The sequence below is a fragment of the Chenopodium quinoa genome, unplaced genomic scaffold, assembly GCF_001683475.1.
Source record: "Chenopodium quinoa cultivar QQ74 unplaced genomic scaffold, ASM168347v1, whole genome shotgun sequence".
NCBI classification, from domain to species: Eukaryota; Viridiplantae; Streptophyta; class Magnoliopsida; order Caryophyllales; family Amaranthaceae; genus Chenopodium; species Chenopodium quinoa.
This window is the reverse complement of record NW_018742204.1, coordinates 966,197-978,426: the sequence shown is the minus strand read 5'-3', so window position 1 is coordinate 978,426 and position 12,230 is coordinate 966,197. Positions and strand designations below refer to the sequence as shown.

At 35.3% G+C, this 12,230-nt stretch overlaps 1 protein-coding gene across 1 annotated transcript; it reads right to left on the bottom strand.

Moving 5' to 3' along the window:
* Positions 1-4,128: 4,128 nt before the first annotated feature.
* Positions 4,129-11,634, bottom strand: LOC110699591 (mis18-binding protein 1-like). The gene is made up of 3 exons (XM_021877125.1): positions 11,120-11,634; positions 9,942-10,865; positions 4,129-5,354 (listed from the first exon to the last, which is right to left on the bottom strand). Exons 2-3 carry the CDS (start codon positions 10,854-10,856, stop codon positions 4,593-4,595), a joined length of 1,677 nt encoding a protein of 558 aa, XP_021732817.1. The 5' UTR covers positions 10,857-10,865; positions 11,120-11,634; the 3' UTR covers positions 4,129-4,592.
* Between the last annotated feature and the right edge of the window lie 596 nt (positions 11,635-12,230).

The window sequence follows — 12,230 nt, the reverse complement described above, 5'->3', positions numbered from 1 at the left end:
GTACAAACCATAAAAGGGCACAAGTTCCCACCCCTATAAATACCCCAATCATTTATGATGGAAGGGGTGGATTATGACATTACAAGAAAAAGAGCATCAATAGCTCCAACTTCTCTCTACTTTCTCTCTCTAGCCTTTTTCTTTTTCGATCACTAACTTGATCGTCGGAGGCGAATATTCCGTCAAACGGAATATTCGTTGTTTTGCAGGTGTTTCAGTCTCGTTGTTAGAAGAACGCGACTAGTATCCTCCCCAAGCTAGTAACCGAAACAACATTCATGGAAGGAAAGGGTAGGTGAGGACCACAAGGGGAGGGGACCATTTTCTTCCTCCCCAAGCTTCCTCTTAACCGCCCTTCTCATGCCACAATGGCCAATCCCCACGCGCCATGTGGCACCAGCCTTTGGCACCAGGCGTTCCCAACTGGCGGCCTTGGGCTTGGTTGGTCATGCGCGTGCCTAGGGGAGGTGCACACTCAGCAAGCATGCCACACTTGCTAGTGCGCTGCTGTAGGGCGCTGCATGTTTGGTGCGCCAGCAATGCTGGTCTCACACTAGCCCCTACATACGCGTAAGAAGCCATGCACGTAATGTCGATTGCTACTGCTGCTTGTGCGCGGCTGGTGCAGCCATGCGCGTCCAGCACCATTACCTTAGTGCGGTGCGCATGCTAACACCATTTGCCCCTAGCACTTGGTTTGCTCGAGGCATTCCGATGCTAGGGGTATTTTGGTAATTGTTAATTAATTAATTTGATTTTACCGTCTCGTATTTTATTAATTCAACTCGACTTGCGATGCTCGGTCTCGATGCTCCTAGATCGATTTTCGACGTCTAAATACATAATACTCGAGTGACTCATTAATTCCTTTTGGATTAATTCGTCATATCGCATCGTTAGTTGCTTGGGTGTGACCCGAAGGGTTTAGTCAAGATTAAGCTGTAATTTTAATTATGGATTAATATTACTGATCGGAAGCGGCCTCCAACTAGGTATTTCGACCATTCGACCTCACTGAATAATTAGCTTTCTTATAATTCTAAACCCTCTATCGGAATAATACACTTGTTCGAAGGACACCATTCCTATCAATGACAATATCGTTGAACTGATGGGCATAAAAAAAAATAAAAAAAAAAATAAAAAAAAAAACCTAAAATCAAAGCAATTGAAAAATAAAAAACCCACATATTCAAAGAAACCCTCAAATCCATACAAATGCACTCAAAAAAATGTAATACAATTCAAAAAATCAACATGCAAACATCAACCTAGTAAATAATCATCAATAATTGAGACTGGATTGAAAACTTTGAGAAATTAAGAGAGTTTAAAAAAAGCAAACGGAAAAAATACTCCCTCCGTTTTTAAATACATGCTACATTTCTCCATGCGCGAAGTTTTAGGAGAAATTAGAGAAATTAATAAAATATGGAGGTAGTGGAGTATGGGGAAGAATAAAAAAATTTATGCATCAAAAAAAGTGGAGAGAATTGGAGGAAAGAGAATATGAAATTAATAAAATATGATTTATGTTTGATCCACTAGGTCAGAGAAATGAATTAAATATTGTAAAAGATTTTCAAATAAGGAAATGGAGCAAGTATTAAAAACGACCGAAAAAGGAAAGTGGAGCAAGTATTTAAAAACGGAGGGAGTACTAACCATGAATGCGGAGTCGCCGGTGAGAGAGATTCGCCAGTGAGATCGTGAGAGAGAGAGAATCGCCGGAGATAGAACCAAACTAGGGTTTTTTTAAGGGGAAACGTTCAACTTTTTTAAGAGTGACAAATTTTCGTTTCCTGATTATACCCTTAAAAAAACGGTTTTTTCAGTCCGGACCGGACCGGAAATCGGATTCACCCATTTGTAAGGACCGAGACAAGACTTGAAACTACTGGTCCGGGTCCGGTCTAGTCCAGTCCAAACCGGTTCGGTATTGGTCATGTTTCCAATCCGGGTATATAATGTAAACCCCTAATTACGAGGCTACGGCTAGGTGTTTGACCTACAATGTGTTGTTGACTTATTTTCTCGTCTTGTCGATTCCTAGATTTGACTCAAACTTCGACGCTCAGTTTCGACGCTTTAAGCTCAGAATTCGACGTTTATTTATGAAATATATCTATTGCCATACTAATGCCTTTCGGCTTAATCCGTCGCTTTAATTTGGTTGCATGATTAGGTGTGATCCGTTGGGTTCAGTCAAAGGAAAGTCGTGAGATTAACTATATTAATCTCATTGATCGGAGATGGCCTCTAGCCCAGCTTTCACATCAGTTAACTTCACTAAATAATTAGTTGTGTAATTAATTCAGAACCCTCTATCATAATAATACACTTGTTCTAATGATATGGCACCATTCGTTTCATATCGAACAATTCCTTATGACTATTCACGTTAGCCGACCCCAAATCATTTTCAGACTAAGGGCATGTTCACATTTACTGAACTGAGCTGAATTGAACTGAACTGAACTGATTGGAGCTGAATTGAACTGATTGGAGCTGAACTGAATTGAGCTGAAATGAATATTTTATGAGAGAGGGAAATTAGGAGATGAACTGAGCTGAACTGAATTGATCGGAGATGAACTGAACTAAATTGAAATTAAGTAAATGTGAACAGGCCATAAGGCTTTGTTGTTGGTAAATAAATAATTGAACTTTTACCAAAAAAAATGTTTCTGCAAAATAGTAGGAACTTTTTTAATTGTAAGAATGCTTTGAAACTTCCTAACTTAAAAGAAAAAAAAAAAAAAAAAAAAAAAAAAAGGTAAATTGTAATGCAACTCATTATGTTTGATTTGCGACTAGCCATATACCTTTTGGTTACCTGCAAAACAACGAAGTAACTCTTATAGCACTAACTAACCTGCCTTGTTATACTAATAGAGCAACACCAACTTATTATACTTATTAAGTAAACTTAACTAACAAAGAATGCCTACTATACCGGCAAAGAAACCCTATATTAATCACTAAGTATTGAACCCCTATATTACTAACCCTATAATACTAATAGAGTAATCTCATGGTAATGGCCACACACTCACAAGTGTGGCACGTGTAAAAGGTAGTGATTGGTGGATGTGCTATAAAACAGTAATGACCATATATGTTTCGATTTTTAACATTGTTAATATCTTTGATGATATCATATTATTTTGATGATTAATAATAATATTTAGTCTATGTTAATTATATTGACAGCTATTGTATTCAAATTTTTAGGGTCAGGGCAAAATGAAAAACATTTTGCATTACATAAATAAAATAAGCAATATTGTAAGATACATAAAAATTTTATCACCACCAATATTTCTAAAATATTTATCAATAAAATACTATTGTTACCAATTATTTATATCCTATTCATCCGTTGACTTATTTGTTTTATTTACTCATACTTTATTTTATCAATTGACTTAAATTTAAAAGTGTAAAATCATTTCTCTGACAAAAGTATATACAGAGTATTATATCATGCAAATTTAATGTCATATGTAATAAAGTAATATCAATAATGACACGTGTCAAAACCTAATGTACAAATTTTCACAACTTTATGGGTCCTTTCAATTTTTGATAGTTTTTTAATTGAACAAAACTTGATTCAATTAATTGTAGCTATTGATCTGCCAACTGATTCAACACCGTATGAACCACCAAAAAATTAGAACTTTTGATGATAAAAGATAAATCATATACGCCGATCAAGACCATCGTAAGGATGAGATCTATTATTATAAATGATTAAAAAGGAATTTTGGGGCTTATCACTGATCAAGAAACTGGTGGTAGCCCCTACTGATAATCACAATGGAGATAAAAGGAGAGAAAGATGAAGGACAAAAAAGGGAAAAAGAAGAAAATCGAAGGAAAACCATAAAAATAAAATACAATAAAATAAAATAAAATAATAATAATAATAATAATAACCTATTGGTGTTTAGACATAATTAACTGTCTTTCTTTTTCCTGGTGAATTATTGTAGAACTTAGGTTGTAATTAAATAAGTAGTACATTTATTATTTCCAAATCTTACGTTGCATGGGATCCGTAATATCAAAAAAGTGAGACAAAAATCTTGTATAGAGCATATTGGGATGAATGGGATGATAACATCATACGAACTCAGACACTCACATTGATCAGGAAATTCCTGAATATAAACATTATCTTGGGAATCAAAATGCAGCAGCCAGATATGATGCCTCAAATGTACTAATGTACAGAGAATGACAATACAAAAAATGTATCTCTATGTCTCTAACCTAGGTTACGACTGGGGCTAGGTAAAAAGCCTATGGATTAACTTTGAATATACATTCATACTTGGATAGTACAGTATTACAAAGTCAGATCTAACTCCAAGTTCTAATATGTTAGCAAGCTCAAGAGAGAATCTTAAAATTCTGTTTCATCTTTAACAGTGATTGAAGATTTCCTCGGATAACAGTCGCTTGGGTCAGAAACTAGTGCAGCCTCAGCCCTGGTTAAATCCATCATCTTAACAGATCTTTCTGATCATACAGCAGCTCAAACGAATTGAGTCCCATTACTATAGTTGCATGCTCAAGGATGCATCTTACAGCACAGCTTCATCTTCATCATTATCACTATATAGAAATTCCTCAGAGTCTGAAACTCCTTCTGTAGTATTGGCCTGCGACTGTTGAAATTTATCAATGGCATCTTTGGCATCAAAAACTAGGGCATCTTTCGCTGCTTTAATGATATCCTTCACGTGAACAGAGTTTACAGAGTTTTCTTTTCTATCCAATTGGTTACGAGCTGACTTCAGACAGCGTGAGAAAGCCACCGTTCTCTTATTCTCCCTGATGTGCAATTGGTCAATATACTTCTCATGTAAAGCCATATTCTTCACCTTCTTCAGAACTGGAGGACTTGTAAGGGGGCTTGCACTTCGATTGCTGAACCTCGAAAGGTGGTTCTTACGGCCAGAAGAAGATCTGTCCCAAGACTTTGAGGAATCTGGGCTTCTCTGTAATTGTTTCGGAGTCAACTGTACAGCATTCAGCTGAAGGGCTTCAGCTGAGTAATTTACTGAAGGCTCAAGAACAGCAAACAAATCTGCTTCATTATCTTGATTCACATGACAATACTTCTGCAATAATTGTCTCACAGTTTTACGTGCCACCCGGCTCTTACACTTACTCTTGCAAGGCCTTTTTCTCTTCGTTTCAACATATTTAAACAATTCACTTCCAGAGACTAAGTTAGATGGTAAGTTCTGTTTTTTAGCTCTTGAAGATGACTTAGAGGAAAGTGGAGTCTGATTGTCTGAGTGAGCTTTATCAAAACATTCTTGAGCAGACTTTCCTGGAACCTGAAACAATTGGATGACCACAACAGTGAGACATGAACATAAGACGGTTCTTTGAAAGTTGCTGCAACTGTTTTAGACACATGCACATCTCATCTACAGAATTTAGGATGATAATGTTTAAAATGTAGACTTGATACACAACCAAATTGCAGCTGAAATTTTCTACGCCAATGCAATAAATGTATCAACCTTCCCTTCTGCTACTCTTAAGTAAATTCTTAACCTCACCTGAAAAGCAGAACAAAACCAGAAACTCCGAAACAAAGACAAAGTCAAATCCTCCAATAATGCAGCCCTTCAAGCACGTAGAAATTCTTAGAGGCCAAATCCAACAAACTAAATATTGCTTACTCTTCCTAATAATTATGAAATCTAAAGTGAGAGAGATATATCTTAGCTCTTAGAAACTATTTATAAATGTCCCATGATATCTCTTACACACTACGGTCACAAGCTCGCAATGTTGGCGTTGGCCTAAAGTGTCAACTTTGAGGACTCTGCAAGTTTATATTTATCTTTCCCATCCTCTCACATAATTCAGCTAAAAGTCTCCTACAACATGAAATGAAAACTAATTTCATTCTCAAAAGTTCGACTCACTTACTGTTTTAGAGTGTTTCAGATAGTTCAAGTCGCTTTTACTTCATCCCATTTTTAGCAAAAGCCTTTTCACTACCTTACTCCTCTTAACCCACACTATTTTGCAATGGACTCAAGACTCACACTCAGGAAATAACAGATAATAGCAGAAACTCAGAGTAGCTTTAGGCTACAACTCTAATGTGAAACACAATACAAATTATCAGCTGCCTTCTTTCATTCCCTCCTCTCTCTTATATACAAGGTTTGGATCCTCTGTCCTAGTAGCTGTCCTCAGTCAGATGCACCACTATTTGATGTAGTGTGCTGTGGCTGCTTGCCCTGCTGGTGGCTGTTCTGTATTCTGTAGTTGCTGCTCATCAGTGGTCCTCCCTTGTTTCTTCCTTCTGGCATATTGGATAAGATAGGTGGCCTTGCTGCTTGTTCTATCACAAATTTACACTTTACCACCCGCTCTCTTACTTTATCCATCTTTAACTTACACTTTCCACTCACTATCTCTTATTTTATCAACCTTTTCCTTATATATCTACCCATGTTTTTGTCTAATTGTCTTACTTTATCCACTGTTTCTTATACACACTCACTTTTCCCAACTTTCCCAGAGAAAGAGTTAGAGTGAGTTTAACTTTTGAAAGCAAAAGAAAGTATATGAGACTACTTGATTTAATCCAAGTTCAAATATATCCCAACCTTAGAATCAGATCTTTAGACCTTTTCTTAGTGTAATACTGTAAAAAAAAAAAAAAAAAAAAAAAAAAAAAAAAAAATAAAATAAAAAATTGTAGAACAAAGGTGAAAACAGGTCAAAAACAAAATATATTAGTGAAATCTCATGCATAGTTAGGATGTGTAAAAACATGTGGAACAAAAAAAAGGTTGAAGAATTGTTGTTTGTAGACATGCACTGTACACCGGTTCAGAACCAGAATATCTGATTTTCGCAGACCAGAGACCGGACCTGAATCATCCAGTCCGGTTCTGGTTCAGATCTGGAGTTCAAATCAGACCCGGTTTTGGACCGGTTAGCCAGAGTTTGGGTTATAGTGAGAGATTGAGAGTGTGGGTGAGACTGTGAGAGGAGATGGAGGAAATTACACAGTAAGAATGAGAGTGGAGTAGGGCGGCTATAGGAATGGGTTTCATTAGGTTTAGTTTAGGTGACAACTAAACTTAAATATAAAAAGTAAAAATAAATACAGCGGGACCAGTCTCCAGTCAAGACCAGAAAATTCTAATTTTTTCCTGGACCTGAATCCACCGGTCAAGTTCCGGTCCAGTTACAGTTCCGGTCTGCTTTATGTACACCCCTAGAGCACTATTGTATGAGCAGACCATGTAGACATCAATGTGACTGGCACTACACTACATACTGCAATTTGAAATCATAGTATGACACAGCCATGTACTCTGAATTTAACACCAGCCTAGCCTAATTATTCGTAAGGTGGTCTAAAATCCCTTTTTAAGCTCCCTAGGCTAAATATGCATGCCTTGAGCAGACATCAAAGGTTACCTTATTTTATCATAGGACAGCTTGTTCCCTATAGATCATGCAGCTTTTCTTGCAAAACTCACCATAAATTTGGGAGCTTAGGGGTTGTTTGGCACCATTTTTAGTTTTCAATTTCCTATTTTTTTGAAAACTAAAAACCAAAAACAAGAAACTAGAAAAAGGTATTTTTCACTTTTTTGTTGTCAGTTTTCAAAATTATTATGATTTTAATAAGTTTAAATAATTTTTTATTTATTATGTGACATGTATCACATACTTTTATACAACAAAAAACCAAAAAACAGAAAATCACAGCAATGCCAAACGAACCCTTAACTTTCAAGGACTATCTTGCATCATACACCATGTCCATTTAACGTAGTTCACCTTGGCAACTTTATTCTAAAGCTTATACTTATCATTAACAAACCTACAAAATTTTCTATCAAACTTCATTAGACTTTATGAGGTGACATCAACAACAAATTCAATAAAATAAAAAAATAGCCCACGTTGATAAAGTTTTAACTAACATATCCATCCCCTTCCTCTTATATAAATCCAAAGCTCTAGTTTTTTTAGCTCATCCAAGGGATACATTCAAACTCCACTGATGCAGCTGCAAAAGCAGCATATCCTAAGCATCATTGCAATCTCCAATTCTCCAAATGGAGCTCAAAAGGAACTTACTACTGATAGGCATCCTCTCCGCCAAAAATAGAAGTTAATGTATTCAGCAAAAGTGCATGGTCACCTTAACATTATGGCTTTTAGTCAGTTGTGGCAGTAATGGCACCCCATTCAGAAGTAGCAGGGGGGTGAAAGTGAAGGAAAAAAAAAAAAACATCCTCATTCACCAGCAAGTCTATTTTAACAGAAAGAGAAAATTTTGTTACTTGTGATCACCAATCAAAATCTTAACAAGCTATATTTCAATTTTGTGGGAATAGTAAGCTCAAATCAAATCAAGTCATGTCCCTTAGCCTCAACTAAGTTCTGCTAAGGTATCAATCTTCATTACATATCTGCATTAAGATACTCCTGTCACATCTCCTTTCTAAAAATACAAGATCCCTTCTTCCGAGATGCCTCCCATTTTACATGTTTTTCATAAAACTTATTACCAATAGAGGTTACTTTCATCATGTTTCTCGTCGATGTGTACTTGCTTTGATCTTTTCCTATATGTTTAAGGTCGACATAACAATCTCATCACACACCACCACAAACATCTAGGCTTGGCACTTGGACTGGAAAAAAACTATGCCCCATGAATGAGTCACTAACCTAATAGCTACTTTATGATAAAGTGGTATTTTCTTATTGTTGAAAACTAATGAAGTACTACATTGTCAAAATATCATACCTTACAAAATTGATTTGAAGTCAATATCTCTATTTAAATTTCAAAATCAATTTGGATAAATGATTGCCTTTATTAATATAAATTGAAAGAAAGAAACTTTCTTAATAAGCAATTAATTGCTAACTATCAACATTTTTTGTCTTTGAGGAAAATACAAAAATAAAAAATACTTATAAAAAAGGAAACCTGCAGTAGTCAATTCAAATTTTAATTATTATCTCTGGAGACATCAAACTGCTTCGAGCTGTTTAACTTCAGCAACATTTGTTAAAGGTTCTCAAAGTCTGAAAACTGTCAGATGACTGGTAATTACCTGTGCTAGGCTAATAAAGATGCAAAAAAGTTAGTTGTATCTATAGTTCAATATCCAAAATCCCATGAGACAAGGTCAATGGTCCTTGAGTAGTTTAGTTCTTTAACAAATTAAATCAACAAAAACCCTCAACTCTTAGATTTTGGCAATACGTATAAGACCAACTAGTGAATACTTCACTGATTACAACATGTCAAAGCTTCATTCACAATTTGAAACTATTTCAGAAAAATCCTCAGGTATCTAATAAATAAAAAAGAGAGGTTGAGCTTTGGAAAGGAATGAATGATTTAAAACAAGAAAAATACAGGGCAATGTCAATATTGTCAAATCCTACAAGTTCATCAATGTTTGCAGTGCAGCACAGATGAAATCAATACTTTGCTTCAAGAAAGTAGCAACATAATTTTTCCAGATGCTTTTTTTATGTTGTGTATTGTGATAGGGCCAAGGGTAGGAAGTTACTTTAATCTACTATAAGTATAATATTCTAGTATCCCTGCATTAGATCCTATTATACTTATCCTGCTTCAAGACTTTGGAAATGAGCTGTAAGCAATGGTACATTGGTGCTTATTAATAACAATTTGACAATCAAAAGAAACCATTCTATTTATCAAATAGCAAAAAATGAGATTAATATAGAAGCAAAATCTATATTCTAACACATGATGCACAGCAGAAAACTACTGATATTCTTTTACTCATTGTCTCAGTCCACACATTAGCAGAACAAATCAGAGCAATGTGCATAATAAACACAAAGAGCAAGCAGGCATAAACATCAAGATCCAAAAATAATGGGGAAAATACCAGTTTAGCAACTTTCTTCCAAAAATGCGGACTTGGTTTTGCAGAGAAATAAGCTTTATGCAACGCTACTTCCTGCTCCTTTGTCCACCCTTGACTATTCCCTTGAAGCACATCTTGCTTTCTTCTCCTTTTCACTCCAGTCAGCTTGGATTCCCTTCTTCCTTGTATATCTACTTCAGCACAATCATCAGATTTCTTTTCCTTAGCCTTGATGTCTTTTGAATCTTTCTTCTCGTCTTCTATAACACAGGCAGACAACACTGAACCACATTGTATTGTCATTCGTGGTTCAGTCTTAATGTATGAAACACTGCCTGTAGAAGACATTCGGGTGCTCCGCCTCAACATAGTTTGACAATTTAAACCCACCTGTTTAGAAACACTACGCGTAATTCTCCTCTCCACATTTCCATCTTTTTGTTTGCATGAATCATCTGTTTTAGAAACACTAAGCGTAATCCTCCTCTCCACATATCCATCTTTTTTCTTGCAAGAATCATCTGTTTTAGAAACACTACGTGTAATCCTCCTCTCCACATTTCCCTCCTTCTGTTTGCATGAATCATCTGTTTTGCCATCCCTTCCATGTTCATCATCAAAAAGATTGTTTCGTCTTCCCCTTTGACCTCCTCTATTAACACAACCAGAAAGATAAGTCGACTTAATTGTTTTAGAACCTTTACAAGAATCACTTCTGTTTTCCTTCCCCTTAGTACAACTTTTTCCTTTCACTTCACCACCTACTGTAACAGCTGAGGGTTGCACCGGACTGAGAACTTTCCTCGCTTTCCATTCATAACTCTGATTGTTGAACAAATTCCTGCCTATTTGTTTACTTTGTGAATTCAACCCAACAACTACTTTTCTTCCCAACAATCTAGAACAACTACGGGTAATCCTCCTCTCGGAATTCATAGTTCAATCCTAACATTAAAGGGTTGTGCAATACATTAGCAACCAAATTTGATTCAATTATCTCGAAAAATCACATCTTTAGGATATGTGATTAAATTGTCAAATTAGGCCCAAAATTTTCTTTTCATAATCTTAGTATTTTAGAATTAATTTTTCGAACCCTACATTTACAGCACAGACAATTAATTTAAATTAAATTAAATCAAAGATAACCCTAGATTGCAAAATTATTATGATAATTACTAAAAGAAACAAAAACTTACCTCAGAAGCTGCTTCAATACAAGTATTGGACGGCAAGCAAGGATACACGGATTCGTCAGATTGTAGCCGTCTCCCGTATCGGAAACGTTTCGGGGACGGTTACGGCTTGGAAACATCCCAAGGCGTCCCCTTCGAAAGTGGTACGGCAATCCAATTTGGCCCAAATTATTTGGGGACGGCTAGCCTCTTGCTCGGGTACGTATTAAGGATGGCTTAGACCATTTTCTGACGTTTCCTTGGAATTTTAGGCCATATTTTTTTGAAAAAAACCCAAAATCAGTAAATTACTAACCTAATTTTGGATTTCCCCCAATTCTCAAAAACTCTAACAATTGCGAACGGCGATTCCCTTGGAGATGCGACTTGGTTCAATCTTCTGTGGTGACCGGAGACCACCGGCGACTAGAGAGGCTTCGGCTTCGGCTTCGGCTTCGAGCTTCGAGCTTCGACCGTTAATGTTTCTCTTTCTTCTTCTATACCTCTGTTTTTTCTCTTTCTTGGAAACTTTTTAGATATATTTTTTTTAATAAATATTCAGATATATTCAACAATTTAATAAATATTCAGATATATTTTTTTTTTAACAAAACCACATATAAATTATATTGAACAATTAAATATTTTAGAAAGTTTGGTTTATTTTTTATGTAAAGCAAATGTATTAAATCAAATGCAATCCTTTTTTAGAAGCTATAATTTTTAAAACAAGGATCATTATGAAAGATAAATTTCTTTAGTAATTATTATTGGAGTGAAAATTTTTAATAAAATTTTGCCAAATGTCTGTATTAGTTTATCCTTAAGTAATATGTAATAGATAGATATGCAGCAACGTAAATGCTATATTATCATTTTATTTTATTTGTTTAAGGGATTTTTTTTATTATTCAACTATCATAATAAATTCCTTCTAGTAAACATATTTTGTGGTTAAAAAGAAAAAATCTTTAAAATTGTTTTGCATTTTTGGGTTATATATTTTAATCAACTATAACCTTATGAATTATGGTTGAGTAACTGATCAAAGAAATGAAATTAATTTTGCAATCATATTGCTGTTAAAATATATACATATAAGTTCACAATTAGAATTTTAGAATTTGTGAACATG

Excerpts from the sequence above, each read along its gene's own strand:
- LOC110699591 (XM_021877125.1), bottom strand. The coding sequence starts at position 10,856 with ATGAATTCCGAGAGGAGGATTACCCGTAGTTGTTCTAGATTGTTGGGA. Across the intron at positions 5,355-9,941 it reads GGAAGAAAGTTGCTAAACTG|GTTCCAGGAAAGTCTGCTCA; the intron begins GTATTTTCCCCA and ends CAATTGTTTCAG.